At 49.5% G+C, this 16034-nt stretch overlaps 2 protein-coding genes across 6 annotated transcripts; both read right to left on the bottom strand.

Annotated features, from left to right (window-relative positions):
* Positions 1 to 21: 21 nt before the first annotated feature.
* Positions 22 to 8373, bottom strand: pknox1.1 (pbx/knotted 1 homeobox 1.1). 4 transcript variants are annotated; one of them, XM_076155190.1, is made up of 11 exons: positions 8298 to 8373; positions 6557 to 6669; positions 4788 to 4903; positions 4393 to 4564; positions 3664 to 3864; positions 3381 to 3576; positions 3022 to 3119; positions 2749 to 2877; positions 2408 to 2484; positions 2041 to 2207; positions 22 to 1932 (listed from the first exon to the last, which is right to left on the bottom strand). In XM_076155190.1, exons 2-11 carry the CDS (start codon positions 6605 to 6607, stop codon positions 1754 to 1756), a joined length of 1386 nt encoding a protein of 461 aa, XP_076011305.1. In that variant the 5' UTR covers positions 6608 to 6669; positions 8298 to 8373; the 3' UTR covers positions 22 to 1753. The 4 variants fall into 4 exon arrangements, with proteins under 4 accessions (XP_076011305.1, XP_076011308.1, XP_076011306.1 ...); XM_076155193.1 differs by having other exon boundaries at positions 3381 to 3531; XM_076155191.1 differs by lacking the exon at positions 8298 to 8373 and adding an exon at positions 6966 to 8291.
* A 1421-nt stretch (positions 8374 to 9794) lies between these two features.
* Positions 9795 to 15961, bottom strand: ndufv3 (NADH:ubiquinone oxidoreductase subunit V3). Of its 2 annotated transcripts, XM_076155188.1 has the most exons (5): positions 15870 to 15961; positions 14717 to 14819; positions 14037 to 14182; positions 12428 to 14000; positions 9795 to 10116 (listed from the first exon to the last, which is right to left on the bottom strand). In XM_076155188.1, exons 1-5 carry the CDS (start codon positions 15912 to 15914, stop codon positions 9956 to 9958), a joined length of 2028 nt encoding a protein of 675 aa, XP_076011303.1. In that variant the 5' UTR covers positions 15915 to 15961; the 3' UTR covers positions 9795 to 9955. The 2 variants fall into 2 exon arrangements, with proteins under 2 accessions (XP_076011303.1, XP_076011302.1); XM_076155187.1 differs by having other exon boundaries at positions 12428 to 14182.
* Between the last annotated feature and the right edge of the window lie 73 nt (positions 15962 to 16034).

Genomic DNA, 16034 nt, shown 5'->3' with positions numbered 1-16034 from the left:
GAGAAGACACAGTGGACCACAGAGAGTTGGGCATTGTTTATTCCAAAATAGAAAGCTCTAAGGCAAAACAGACGAGAGAAAAGTGAACAACGGGTTCATAAAAAGCGAGACTTCCAGGGCCCACCCACAGTCACCGCAGCTTCAGTCCACTAGGGGGCTCCAATCCGTCCAATTAACCATTCAAGTCAGAGCTGTACAAGAGGCCAAAACCAGACGACTGCGACTCGTGACGGACGGCGGCCGAACGGGACGAGACCAGTTCTCCACCGCTCGTCCATCCAGAGGCGCCCCAGAGTTGTGCAGTAACATCAATACGTTGCGATCTAGAGCTCCGTCACTACGCGCTGTGCGTCTGTAGTGGCAGCGGGAGCGACGGGCGGCGGCGTGTCGCCCCCCAAGTCCTTCAGGCATCGCTCAAACCGCTCTGTTTCCGACACAGTAGCATGTACGGGTACATAAATAAAAGTTTAAAAATGCGTGCAAAAAAAAAGTTAAAAAAATTGTCGTTTGTTTCGTATGCGACGCCGTGGACACCGCTGTCCCACCAGGGGTTTTTGAACGCAAGACCCTTGTGATTGTGTGATTAGCATAGTGTTCTGGATTGTGCATTTTGAGCAGTTACGCTAGGCTACTATTAGAAGAAGAGTAAAAGACGTGGCGATGGTATACACAATGTGGGTAAAACTGGAATTGGAAAACCGTAATTAGAAAATTGGGGCACTGCAGTCAAATGAGCCTGAGGAGGTCGAGCTGCAGGATAGTGTTCAGGGTTCAGGGTTCAGGGTTCAGGTTCCAAACAATTGTCAGGCTTTCTTTCTGTGCTTCAAGGAAAGTTTTCTGTACAAAACATTGGTAAGGCCTTTTTAGTATTGTGAGTTTAAAACCAATTTACATAACAATATTCATTCATAAATCCATTTTTTTGTTTTTTAGAAAACTTCAGAGGACCCTGGAAAACAGGGCCGCTAGCTTTAATTATGAATCTGTACATAAATATTCCTTACAAAACAAAAGAACACAAACAAAACAAAAAACACACTCACCATGGTTTATAAAAATAAGCATCTCTCTCTCTCTCTTTCTTTCTCTCTCTCTCTCTCTCTTTTGAAACTCTCCTGCGGGGCTCTGCTGGGCCTGCAGGGGGCGCAGGGAGCACGGAGAGCCGCTGGAAGGAAGAGTGCACACGTCTACTCAAAACACAAGCATGCAAAAAGTGAAGACAAACTCTTACAGACACGACTCCAAAGTGTTGGCATCCAAAAACGAGTCAACGCGGGGACGAGGGGGGAACGCAAACTAAGTAACCGACGTTTAGCAACGGGGCGTCATAACTCGGGGTGTTTAGAACACTTCTTCTTCTTCTTCTTCTTCTTTTTTTTTGCCTCCGTTTGTCCGCTGTCATCTTTTGGAGCTTACATTATGATACAAAAAAGTGCACTCGCCTACATCCACTACGTTAGAAAAAGGTTTCTGAAATGAAACTCGTGACGCTCACACACACAGACACACACACACACACACACACACACGTGCAGCATAAACCACGGCTCAGCGAGGAGGGGGGGGGGTTCTTTCCCATCCTGTGGTGTTACGCTCCACGTTAAAATGTGTGTGTGTGTGTGTTGCTGAAATATTCAGGCTTTTTTGTTTGAAAATGCACGTGTGTGTGTGTTTGTGTGTAGACCCACTTTTGCGTGTCCAGTGTGTGTGTGTGTGTGTGTGTGGATCAGCGCGTGGGTTCAGGTGTGTGTCTCTACTGCAATGAGTCACTGTTGTCCAGGCCCAGCCCGGCCATGTCGTCGTCGTCCTCGTCCCCGCTGTCGTCCGTCTCGTCCTCGCTGTGTCCTCCCAGCATCACCTGCTGCACCGCCAGCGTGGCGCCGTCCGACGTCAGGCTCTGCAGACCCTCCATGTTCATCGTCACCATCGTGCCTGTGGACCAGATCACAACAACCGCCGCTTACAGCCGAGCACAGGTGTGTGTGTGTGAGAGGTGTGTGAGAGGTGTGTGTGTGAGGTGTGTGAGCGGCGGCGGCGTACCATCTGGCATGGTGACCTGCTGCTGGGTGGCTCCACCCGCCGCGATGGAGTCGGGCCAGAAGCGCTGCAGCGGGCGGTTCTGAGGCGTCTTCTTCTTGGTCTTGGGCGTCTCAGAGGAGCTGGCGTCCAGCATGGGCTGCAGGATTCGCCTCCGTGCGTTTATGAACCTGAACACAACACAGAAGTCAACAAGCAGCCGGGCCAACAGGACACATGAGTGACATCACTCTGAGGAACACTGGACTGATTTGTAGTTTAATAATGATAATTTGATCTTCTGAGGTTTTTAGATCTGCTCTGGTTTGATGGCAGACCTGAGCCCAGAGGCTCCCAGAGGGTCTCACTACTCCAGATGTTGCCGACTCACCAGTTGTTGACCTGTAGGAGTGTCAAGTTTGTCTGACCGGCAATCTGTTTCTTCTCGTCCTCTGTTGGATACGGATGCTGCAGAAGAGAGCAGAACCCAGGGTGAGTCAGTGAGCGTCCATGGCTTTAAGGGGCAAGACCAGTACACACACACACACACACACACACACACACACACACACACACACACACACACACACACACACACACACACACACACACACACACACACACACACACACACACACACACACACACACACACACACACACACACACACACACACACACACACACACACACACACACACACACACACACACACACACACACACACACACACCCCGATGTGCTGGAAGAGCCACGAGCGCATGACGTTGGTGGCGTGCTTGGGCAGGACGCCGCGCTTGTTCTTGGTGGAGTTGTCGTCGTGGTTGAAGAGGTTCAGGTCCTGGTGGAACTGCAGCTGGAGCTGACGGGACGGAACCACGGCAGAGTGTGGGAGGTTTGTTGACGGCTCACAATGCTTTTTAAATGCAGTTTCTTTAGTGATTTTGTTGGACAGAATCATAAAAACTAAACCACTGGTTGATGAAGTGAAGACGAGGAGGCGTACCTGATTGTTCTGAACCCGTATCGTCCCAGGAGAGAGGGCCTGTGTCACCACCTGGCCCTGAGGAGTGACCACTGTAACAGGCTGGTACACCGTGCCGCCTGAGTGAGTGAGCACACACACACACACACACACACACACACACACACACACACACACACACACACACACACACACACACACACACACACACACACACACACACACACACACACACACACACACACACACACACACACACACACACACACACACACACACACACACACACACACACACACACACACACAGAGAGAGTAAAGTCAGCATCTTCTCCACACACAGAGCCTAAACACTGTGCGGTGTGAGCAGTGTGTGTGTACCTGAGGACGGGGTCGTGTGCCACGGCGACATGCCTGCCACCACCTGGGTGGGGTTGACGGCCGTCACCGTGACGTTGCCCTGCTGCAGGGCCGACGCCGGCACCACGATCTGACCCTGAGGGCTGAGGGTCCCGGAGATGGAGCCGGACGTCTGCGGCGCGAAAGAGGACAGAGTGAAGGACGACGTGGGGTCCAGCTGCTCGGGCCAAACACACAGGAGCGGGAGCTTAGTGTGTGTCTGTGTCTGTGTGCGTGTGCCTGTGTGTGTGTGCCCGTGTCCTACCTGTGTTTTGGTGGGGGAGAAGCTGGGGGCCTGGCCCTGCACAGGCGAGTACGGGCTGCCCGGCTCTCCGCTCAGCAGCGTCTCACTGTTCATCTTGGTCTTGAGGCAGGCGATGTAGCGGCTGCAGAAGTCCTTGCACAGGTCGCTCACCTTCTCCAGCTCCAGCAGGTGGATCCTCAGCACCTGGATGGCCTTCACCATCTGGGAGGAGGAATCAGCTCATTTAGGAGCAGTAACTCAGTTTAAATAAAGACCAAGCATCAGTTACAGCAGATACATTTGGATGAGTTACATTCACTTTCACACTGAGCAATGATTAGATCTACTCTCATAATCAGTTTATGATGGAACGATGGAGAAGGAATCCACCATCAGCTGAGTCCTTACTGGCTTAGCCTCAGTTCTGACCCATAGGAGCTGTTTGTTTACTGCAGGTCTGTAAACATCAGTTCAGCTGAGTGACAGCAGACAACAAGCGCAGAGTCAGCATTTTGAGGCAAAGACGCACAGCAGGGGCCGGGCCGTCCTGTGACCTCTGCACGCGTCACTGGGGTTAAAGGTCAGTGAGTAGCAGGCATGTGAGTGAGCTGAGGGTCAGGACTCATATTTCTCTGTGAAATGCCTCCAGGTGTCATGTGTTCGTTTGGAGCCGAGGCCAAACCTCCAGCAGATCTTCTCTCTCTCTCTCTCTCTCTCTCTCTCCCTCCCCCTCTCTCTCTCTCTCCTCACCAGGTTGTCCAGCTCGGGGTCCTCGCTGAAAAACGGCCGCCCCTCTTTCTCCTGATCGCGGACGAAGTGCTCGATGTCCACGTCGAAGCTCGCCGACGTGATGCAGTCGGAGCTCAGCGTGGACTGCTCACACTTCTCAAACAGCAGAGCCAGCAGAGGGAACAGGGGGTGGCTGTACACACACACACACACACACACACACACACACACACACACACACACACACACACACACACACACACACACACACACACACACACACACACACACACACACACACACACACACACACACACACACACACACAGAGAAGATGGTTAACAGCACAAACACACATAGAAGTCGGCCTCCTGGTGTGAGTAACTGTACAGTCTCACACACACACACACACACACCGGTATATGGAGGCCTTGTCTGCGTCCATGGGTGTCTGCGGCTCTGTGGCTGCTGGGCTCGGCGCCTCGGCCATAAACTTGTCCTCCTCGTCTTCTGCCTTCAAATTGCCTTGCGTCTGCACACGAAGGAGAAGAAGGAGAAGAAGAAGAGGGGTTACAGAAGAGGTGACAGGGAAGGAGGACATCGTGTGTGTGTGTGTGTGTGTGTGTGTGTGTGTGTGTGTGTGTGTGTGTGTGTGTGTGTGTGTTTAATACATTCAAACCTTTCCCTGAAAATAAAAACAGCTTCTGCATCATTTCTTCTTTTCCCTTTCCTCTCCCACACACACTCTCACACTCTTTGTTTCCCCCTCAGTGGCTCTAACAGTCGTGGTGTGTGTGTGTGTGTGTGTGTGTGGTTTGACCTGCACATGTTGTGGATTCCTTCAGACTTCCAGACGGTGCTGGATTACATTTACAGAGCGACGTGTCTGTGTCAGATTCCCCTCTGGGCCCCGGAGCGTCCAGAGGAGTCGCTCCATGCGTCAGGAGGAGCGCTGAAAATATAAAGGTGCGTTGGAGCGCGAGCGTCTCCTTCCCGTTGTTCCGCTCATTGATTAAGAGCCGGGGCCGCTCCTCCTCCTCCTCCTCTTCCTCCTCATGTTTTCACACCCGGCCTGCCTGCCACTAACCCAGGATCCATTCCAGGAGGATAAATCCCATCATCCCCGCACATGTGACCCAGGCAACAATGACTTGGATTGAGCGCGAACGGGGCTAAAAATACCTCCCTGGCTCGGGGTGGAACATTTCTCATTAGTCATAGATCGCTCTCGGCTCTCCTCGCCCCCAAATTTGGCGTGTGAATAAACATGTTTTGTAAGCAATTTACATAAGCAGAGAGTGGAGCGGAGAGATCTGTGCTCCATCAGTGTGGGTCCCCGCACGGTGAGCGACCCACACCGGCACACACACACACACACTCAACCAAACTGCATCTGAAGGCTTTAAGCGCCCGCTTGTGTCGCACGCAGAAAGCGTTTCCCTTTTGTTTGGTTACCCGAGCCGACGAGTCACCACTAAATATAACAGCAGGAGTGTGTGTGTGTGTGTGTGTGTGTGTGTGTGTGTGTGTGTGTGTGTGTGTGTGTGTGTGTGTGTGTGTGGAGCAAGGAGGGGAAAGTAAGCAGAGCCCTTCACATTACAATCCCTATCTTTGTTCTCAACCTAAAACAAGTCTGGAGTTCAGCTTCATCTTAGGCTGCAGTCTGGGAGGAGACGGAGAATCTGCCAGACGTCTTCTCTCAAGCGGCTTTTGCTTTGTGCGTAGACGTTTTAAGATCCTGTAATAGTACTCTTCTGTGATTGGCTGCAAGATCAAAATGAGTAAACGTGTTCGGACTTTCTTACAGTTTAGGTTTACAGTTCAAACACCAACATGGCGGCTGCAGCTGTGAGGAGGTGCAGTTTCATTCCCTTTACTCTTTTCCCTGAGAGAACCACATCGTTTTCTCAAGATGATGCCTCCTGATTGGCAGAGGCCGACACAGACCAAAGCAGCTCCATGTTCATGTGTACAGGTGTGTGTGTGTGATGTGAGGAGACGTTTACTCCAGATCTCCCTCCGCTTCTGTATCTGACACACTTTTCTTTACATGACCAACTGTGTGGGGGTGCTGTGTGGGCCCGTGTGGGGGTGCTGTGTGGGCCCGTGTGGGGGTGCTGTGTGGGCCCGTGTGGGGGTGCTGTGTGGGCCCGTGTGGGGCCGGTGTAGTCGGAGCAGCACCCACCTGCTGCTCGCCCTTTGGGTACTCGTCTATGGACACCGACTGGTCTGCCATCACGATCACTGCAGACGCTCCAAACACTGGGGCATTCTAGAGAGCCGGAACAGGTGGCCAACCTACACACACACACACACCCACAACCTCAGTTAAGACCGGACGCCACACATACCAAACATGAGAAGCTTTAGATTCAGGGACAAACAATATGACTCCTTTACAAACTGGTGTGTGTGTGTGTGGTGCCAGAGAGTGATTGATGATTTATACTGCTAATAGAAAACTAAATGTTATGGTCCAAAGATACCTTAGACAAAAGACAAAGGGGACAAACAGGTTTCCTCCACTATTGGGACAATATGAGAAACTTATAGAAACCTACATCTCAGCATGTTTTGTAGAATATGTGACTCACAGTTCAACGGTTAAGTGATCAATCACTGTGTGAGGTTTATTCAAACACTCCGTTATAGATGTTAAGTCCAGTTCGGATGGACAGATGCAGCTCGATCATACAGATGTGGACTCATGTGATCAGTGTTGTGCTGGATTGAACCTGGATTGTTTGACCTATTAGATCGCGTCCCGGACTTTTATCACCGCCGCTTTCTGCCCTCATGCAGGACTACAGTGCCGCTGCGCCACGGCTCATGGGCTCCAAACTCACAAACACGGACTGACTCCGTTTATATGTCAAAGATCATACGCGGACATATTTAAATCATATGGCGCCTGTCGGGCTTCAAATATCGTCGGCGTTCCTTTCACAAATCTGGTCACCTTATCCCGCAACTCGTGTTCACTCACTAACACACACACACACCCACCAGCCGAGCCCAGCCGTTAGCCCCGCTAGCCGCTCGGATATTGTTTCAGGCGGTTGGGGACAATAAAAGTTAGAATGAGCCTCCGGGCCAGCGACATATCTAAGCGGCGCTGGTCCGTTTATAGCAGCGCCATTGAATACGGCTCGTTTACCAGAGAGCGCTGGGCTAGCATGTAGCTCGTTAGCGTTAGCACAGTAGCCTACATCTTCTCCGGGTCATTCTGTGTTCCGGCGGGTAACTACAGTCTGGCCGGGCGGAGCTAACGTTAGCATGGCAGCTAAACTCACTTTAAAATGTTCCTTGTGCGGTGCGAGACAAATGCAACGCGCCATATTTAGCGCGGAGGTCTGTGCCAAAACCCATAGCTAGCCCCATTAGCCAGCCACAAAAAAAGACCCCGCCGCGGAGTGATACAAGGGGCACCGTGAGACCGAACAGCACTGCGGCGGCGGCTTTCACTGTTATGTTCGGTCATGTTTAAAGTGATTTAACACCGCCCCTCCGTGTGAGCGCCGCTAATTCGGCTGTAATGTCATTAGGAAACACTGGTAGCCATCACGCTAGCCGGGTTGGTCGTAAAATCCTGCCCACACATTAAGTCCACGGAGCGGGGACAGCTGCCCGGCGCCTCCCTCCCCTCCCCTCCGCGCTAACGTTACAAGTGTCGGGCCTCGTTTCTCGCCCTGCTCCTCCACAATCCTCCTCTGCCCCCAAAACGCAGACATATTTTCGCCCCCCCTGCATACAGATTTGTTTTATTGCTCCCGGAGCCCTGCGTGCCGCTGCCTCCGCGTTCCCCCGTAACCCCGCTCCGTGCTCCCGCTCTTTACGCGCTCTGAGCCCCGGAGCTTTTTACCGAGCGGCCCGGTTTGTTTGATTGATAGGGAACGGAAAAAGAGGGATTTTGAGTGACAGCTTACCTGAGTGCCAATCTTCGTCACACTGACAAGCGGCTGCAGCAATCGGGACCCGCAGTTGTCGCGTTGCGTCATCGCGTAAGGGCACGCAGGGGCGCTCAGCTCATGCATATTCATGAGGTGGGCGGAGACATGACGTCCTGCTGTCTGATGGTCCCCGAGCACCCTGCTGAGTTCTTCTGTTCTGTTCGGGTTTAAAGCTGTTTTATCCACTGGCCTCATTTACACAACACAGCTTATACTTTTATCGCCATCTTTAGACGCATTTATTCATACTCTCATCTGCTGCACACAAACTCAGCACTGCATACAGCTTATTTACCCAAAATACACTGCAGATAGATAGCCAGGATGAGAAAGAAAGATGTTTTGATTCGTGTTGTTTGTTTGTTTGTTTGTTAGAAGGATGTCTCACAGCTGTAACCGATTTTCATTTATGATTGAACAACACATTCAATATTCATTGTGATTCAAATCCTGTTTTTTTCCCCTACCTTCTATAACGTTGCAAGATAGTTTTGCAATATTTTGGATGCTGTGAGAGGACGTGCACCATCATTGTTTATTGTTCATTGTTTTCCTGATATAAGACAATTTTCTCGAGATCCCATGAAAACAAATAATTTCCTTAAGAACCTAATCATTGCTGGAATGATCCTCTAGCTGCGACAGAAGAGCAGGTATGCATTGATCAGCAGGTTACCTTTAAGTTCAATCAGGCTGAAAGAGGTTATCATGGGAAAACAATTAGGGGGAAAAACAGACTGCACTTTGTTTGGCACAGTCTATAAAAGACTTAAAAACCAGTGAAACGATCTGGACAAAACAAATTAGGCTTACATACCCCCAAGGTGATCTTCCTGCAGCCGTGATGTGGTGCAGAGCCAGACAGAGACACAAAACTGATGCTGTAAGGTTTTCAATCTGGGGTCAATTACAATCAACATTATGTACAAAACAGTATTACACACCTAAGACCATTATGGGGCCAATGTGACAAGTCGCAGTTTAAAGTGTGCTGATTGATAAGCCAAGCAGCACAGCGCAACCTCAGGTATTAATTCAAGACAATGAAAAATCTGATTCAGATCCGATCCATGATCTAGGCAATAATCTGTTATAATCATCACCGATAGACATAATGAGAGGATTGTTTGGCCCTGGGGGAGGTATGCACTATAAGGTGTACCCCTCTAGTTTCTACATATTCTCATCTGCAGTTTGTGTTACACAAACAACACTAGATGCAGATTGTTTACTCCAAGTACGCTGCGTATAGCCTGGATAATTAGGGCATAATGTGCTATGCGGGCAGGATAAAAGAGCCAAAATTGGAATCATTAAAATAGGAACGCAGATAAACCACTTGCACACTCAGCTCTATTCAAATGACCCCCCCAGGCAGAGAAGCAGCATAAAAGAAGCGTTTGATCTTTGCCTATCCCCTTTATATGTCTATTCCACTGTATAAGAAGACAGAATCACACCAGGCAAACAGACTTCAGTTCTCATTTGTGTACTTTAATAATATAACATTTTAACAGCAGAACTTCAAGCAGATCTGATTGGTGGGGGATGGTCGTACAGTAAGAAGGAGAGGGGGAGAACACAATCACGGAATTCTTTAGGGACTATGAGAGGTAGCAGCCGGGTCAGCTGGTCTAGTGTTGGGGCGAGGGTCTGCCTGAGGAGGGCTGGGGCAGCCGGTACTTGGCCATCTCCACATCCATGTCCACAAAGGTGAAGGAGTTGTAGCTGTGGTGCTGGAGGTTTTTGTAAGTGCTGTTGTCAAAAGGCTCTTCGGGCTCTGGCGGTGGCGCGGCTGCAGAGGGAGAGGAAGAGGCAAAGACACGCATGTAAGAAATCAGACTCTGGAACGAAGATGAGAACCAAGAATCTTCCTGCTGTTCATGCATTAAAACAGAAATAACAAAGAGGTTAGTCAGATGCAGACGCGTCCTATTGCCAATCAAAAGCTAAACCCTGCAGTATTTTCCTCTAAAGCAACAAAGGCTGTAATGAAAATTTGGCGTAGCTAAGAAAGCGATTCCCTCTTCCCTCCCCAGAACCGAGTCCATTTGTAGACATTTTAGAAGTGAGCACATTTACATATTCACACTTGCTGACAAAGGTGGTTTACGGCGGGGCATTTCCTACAGCGGCAGGCTGCGTCACCCCCAACAGAGAGGGGAGACGCGCTGGTGTGAAAAGCCTCCAGGATCACGTTTGTGAGGGGGGGGGAGGGGGGGAGTGGAGGGAAAAGCTCACTCTGCAGCCAGCCAGAGAGAGAAAGCCCATAGTAAAAAATAATGACACGGGCTGAGGTATGCGTGAAATGATTGTAAACAGGGCAGCCGCTCCAAAAGCCTCAGTGCTTTTGATTAACCACTTAAGCTCAGAGGGGCAGTGACTACGCCAGACTCGTACTTCTTGTTCAACGGAGCTCATTCCGTCTGTCAGTCAGCATCGCGTATAATACATCCTTATGATCCCGCTGAGACCTGCAGGATGAATCTGGAACACTCACAGTGAAGGTGGTTCATCTTGATTCAGCAGGAAAAACTCAGACTGAAGACCAAAACAACTAGAAAGTGAAACTATACATTTTAAATGTTGGCGTTTTTAACTTTCATATGCAATTTTTAGTTCAAATCTAGCTTTCATGTGTTTCTTGCAGCCTCTGTCTGTGTTCATGGCAGCTGTCAAGTCTTATTTCTGGGTAGGAGAGGGTCACGACACTGCTGAAGGCGGAGCTACCGGCTTTCATGTACCACAGGAAGTCACCTTCCTGGGTAAGGACAGTAACCATCTCTTCCCTCCCGCTTGCCTTGTGCTATAGCGCCACTCACTGTACAGACTTGGTTACTGTCTTTATCAGGCCACCTGTAATTCCCCTTGTTTTATCTGTTTACGGAGCTCTTTCACACTGTAAACATTGATATGGTCCTTGGTCAGTTTAGGCTTAAGTGGTTTAACAGAAATGCATCACGTTAAATATCCTTACATTAACCTTAGCCACCTTCTATACCATTATTGACAGTTTCCTTTCACAAAGTTACCAAACATTAAGTGGCAATCAGGCTGGAAAAACCTCTTAGAACAGAGAAACACATCCACAATCACAGAGAAGAACATTAAAACATCAAACAGTTTCATTAATTGATGACGTGCTTAACCCAAAGGACAGCAGACGGTTAAACAGGAAACAAACAAACAAATGGTGAAAGTCTTGGTGCCATCCCTAAAGGGAGGAGGGGCTTCATCCAGGAAGCAGGATTAACCAGCAGAGGCCTGCAGGCATCTCAGCCTTTAGCGTCATCTCTGGTGACTTCATGTCTCACTAAGGTAATCCTGCTTCCTGAAATATTCCCTTCAAACTCCAGCTGCTCTCAGTTCCCGTTCCCCCAGATGTTTGAGTTCTCCGCCGTATCCCCGCTCATGTGCACTGTAACCTTAACATTAGCAGTAACACTACCTGGCACAATGACATCATACACTACACATTATCAGCAGTAACCTTCAGGTGTAAGACAGGATTCATACAGAGAGCGTCAACGTTAAGAAGCCAAACTAAGCAAAAATATGGGCTAAATATGCTGGGAGTAAAAATGACAACAGCGAGGAGCGGCTGGATGAGAGGGATTATGAGCAGACGCTCTGCCATAGACACATATAGAGCTTCACTACCACCAGCAGCACGGAACAGAGCATTCACAGCTACAGCAGAGGTTGATGGCGTGAAGGCAGAGGGGGCACATCCTTCTGCAGAACGCAAAGCAAAGATGGCATCTGACAGGAAAACTAATATGGAGAGAAGCCATGCAAGTCAGCACACACATGCACACTGAGTCTGCCTCATGCACACCACCATGCCGCACCCAACCCAAGCTCCCAGTGTGAAAGAGGTGTGAGGGGAGAGATGGCAGCAAATCCAAATCCAGGGATGATTTTGTTTTTGAAAAGCTGTGAAAGTAACAGCAACTATGTGAGGGAATTAAAGTTGTTAGAACCTTGAGAGTAAACATGGAGTGTTATGGGTGATGGGACCGCAAGGAACTGATCATCTGTGGGAGTCGAAACATCCACAGAGAAGAAAGAGAGAGATTTGAGGGGGTAGGAGGTAGAATGAGTACCCTCAGACGCTTCAACTGCTTCAGGTTCAGCTGGGGCCTCCATCTGGAGCTCCTCTCCTGCAGCCGCACCTATGATAGGAGCAGAGTCTACCAGCTCCTCAGTGCTGTCCACAGGGGCTGAAGCTTCAGCTGGAGCGGCTTCAACTTCTACGGGGGCTTCAGCAGCAGCTTCTGCGGGGGCTTCAGCCACAGGCTCTGCAGCAGCTTCTATGGGGGCTTCAGCCACAGGCTCTGCAGCAGCTTCTACTGGAGCTTCAGCAGCTTCTACCGGAGCTTCAGCAGCTTCTACAGGGGCTTCAGCAGCAACAACTTCAGCCACAGGCTCTGCAGCGGCTTCTACCGGAGCTTCAGCAGCTTCTACAACAGCTTCTACAGGGGCTTCAGCAGCAACAACTTCAGCCACAGGCTCTGCAGCCGCTTCTACTGGGGCTTCAGCAGCTTCTATGGCAACATCTACAGGGGCGGGCTCTGCAGTATCTACTAGGACTTCAGTTAAGTCTTTACCTTCCATTTTAGCTTCAGGTGCAGCTTCAGCTACCTCAGCTGTAACTTCACCTGTGGGTTCCACTTGGGCATCAGGAGAGGCAGCATCTGCTGTTACTTCTGGAATGGCTTCCTCTGCAGCCTGAGCTTCAACTTCTGCACTGGTCACAGTAATTTCTGGGATGTCCTCAGTGGCAGTGGAGATCTCAGGAGCGGAGTCAACCAAGTCTTCAGCTCCATCACTGGTAGCCTCCACTGTAGCTTGAGGTGGTTCCGTAGGTGCTGCTGCTTCTTCCTGAGCGTCCTCCGGCAGAGCTTCAGCAGCAGGGGTGAGAGTAGCTTCAGGTGTGGATGCAGCTTCTTTCTCAGCTTCACCCATCTCTTCTTTTACTTCTGATGCAACATCTTGTACCGCTGCTTCCCTCATCACAGGAGCTTCTGCCCCCTTCTGTGGTGGGCTCTCAGTTTTGGTCTTCACCTTTTCTTCTGACTTCTCATCATCAGAGTCCGAGTCTGAATCGGAATCCGAGTCGCTAGAAGAGGAGGAGGATGATGATGATTCCACCGCTGCTGGATCCTCAGATGGAGAAGAGGAGGAAGCAGCTGCTGTGACATCATCTTCTGTAGATGATGCTGCAACTGCAGTGTCTTCTGGTACAGAGGTTTCACTGCTTGCAGCAACCAGGGGCTCAGCCGCCGGAGGAGCTGCGTCAACTACAGGTGGAGCTTGTTCAGTGATGGTCTGAGGGGCCTCTGCTTCAGGAGCCAGATCGGTAATGGCAGCTGGAGTCTCTGCTGCTACTGTTTCACTGGCAGCAGCGCCGGGTTGGCTGGCAACCGCGATCGTTTCACTGGCAACCGCGATCGTTTCACTGGCAACCGCGACCGTTTCGCTGGCAACTGCGACCGTTTCACTGGGAGCTGCGGCCGTTTCGCTGGCAGCTGCGGCCGTTTCGCTGGCAACTGCGACCGTTTCGCTGGCAGCTGCGACCGTTTCGCTGGCAACTGCGACCGTTTCGCTGGCAGCTGCGACCGTTTCGCTGGCAACTGTGACGGTTTCGCTGGCAGCTGCGACCGTTTCACTGGGAGCTGCGGCCGTTTCACTGGCAGCTGCGACGGGTGCTGCAGCCGCTGCAGTGATGATCGTTTCTGCAGCAGCTGGTTCCACTAAAGCTTGTGCTGGGAAAATTCCTGGGTGTGAAATCTTAACTGGGAAGGCAACGGCTGTCTTGTAGGCAAGCAGGGAGGCTCTTTCATCAGGAGCTTCTACTGCTGAGGGAAATAGTATATGGCACATGAGGGGTTCAATATAAGAGAAATCAGTGACAGAAACACGGTGCATCAAAGTCTGCTTCCTTTAGGTGTCATAAGGTCAATATTTGATCATTCTTAGCCAAAATCATCAGGTCCTGTATTCACTGAGGAGAAACACTGAAGACTCGTCTGCAACTTAAAAAGGAACTGGACCAGAAAGAGTTACTGGAATACACGATTCATCTATCTAAATACTCTTAAACATGTGTATCATATTTATATCAGGAACATTTGGATAGAAACTTAATCTGAAGCTGGTGGTTTTATAGATGGGTGACTGGGAGAGAAAGTGTTAATATGAATGTATGACACAGATTTGGCACTGAAAGGAAAGAAGCTTGCTCATTAAGCAGTAACATTAACATTAACTTAACATTAACATCATGAACACAAACAGAAAGAAGTTAGGATTATAGAAAACAGGAAGTCAAATGAACCAAAGCTTCATATGGAGCAGCTGCTAGCTCCAGAGGGTGGAACTGTCTGTCTTACTTGCAGCCTTCTTCTCTGGCTTGGCCGTCTCTCCTGCCTGAGTGCAGAGCGCCGCTGCCGCCGAGCGACTCCTCAGCGCGCTCCAGCGCTCCAAGTGGAGACACTGTGGAAGAGTATCACACCGTTTAAACGTTTGGAAGTTGTAAAACACACACAGTGAAAAAAGACAAAACAATCAGAACCTCAACAGGCAGCAAACAAGACAGGAAAGGGAAGGGAAGGAAAGGAAAGGAAAGGACAAGTGCTGTTCAGTGCTGCACATGTCTGACGTGGACACACACACGTTAATAAGTAACTCAAACCTCTGATGGGTGAAGTGCAGCCGTGAATTTCAATAAGGTCGACAACAGTGAAGTAAGGATCTGTGTGTGGCTCTACTGAGTCTCTAAAGACAAACACACAGCTGCGGCTTTAAAGAAGACGTTACTCTATTAACTACAGGTTTATTTACTAAATATAATGATAAAGGTGTTAATCTTATTCTGATATTTAAATATGCTAAACAGAACTTTGCATAACTCACAGCATAAGCTGATTTAATGAGATTCTATAGAACCGTTTAGATATGTGGCTTAGATCTGAGTTCAGCCTCCTTCTACTTCCTGCTTTGGCGAATAAACGTTATTGTTTATTACTGTTTCTAGGTGTTCAAGTGTTATTTCAGTCAGTTTAAACACTCAAATATGTAGGAAGTGTATCAGTAAAGAGTAAGGAGAGCTTTATGGTGTTTCACAGTTAGTACATTAGCTGCTTTGTCATGGAATTGAGGTTAATAATGACAAACTGCGTAGTAAACCTGTTAAACCTGCTAAACCAAACACGGCTGTCACTTTTTAATTCTATTTTTATTTTTGTCATGTTGAGTTTAGTTAATCGTCACGCTAATTCTTTATCAGAATATAAGCGTTCTTCACGTTAAGTAACTTGTCAAGCGAAATAAATCAACAATAACAAAGTAAGACGGAAGATGACATTAGCAGTTAGCTTGGTTAGCACTTAGCTGCAGTTCGGGGTCAGAGCGACCGTGACAGCCGCCTGTGTGACCCCTGCGTGACCCCGCCGGCCTGGCTCACTAAGTGCACATAGGCTCTGTTAAACTATGAAGAACAAACGCTCCCAACCGACACGTTAACGAGTGAATTGGCGTTGTTACCTTGAGAGCACCGAGTCGCCCCAAACGCAGCAAGGAGGTCGACATTTCGTGTTCCCCAATATTGTGTTCCGTGTTGAAACAAACGATGCATGTAAAGGTTCCGCTACGAAAGTACCAACAAGAGCGGGACGTTTCCGTTAATAACCAGAGAGATCATTTCAAAAC

The sequence above is a fragment of the Genypterus blacodes genome, unplaced genomic scaffold, assembly GCF_046128005.1.
Source record: "Genypterus blacodes isolate CSIRO-AG114 ecotype Tasmania unplaced genomic scaffold, CSIRO-AGI_Gbla_v1 ptg000065l_1, whole genome shotgun sequence".
Taxonomy (NCBI): Eukaryota; Metazoa; Chordata; class Actinopteri; order Ophidiiformes; family Ophidiidae; genus Genypterus; species Genypterus blacodes.
Note: the sequence above shows the minus strand (reverse complement) of the source record. Positions and strands in the feature narration are given on the sequence as shown.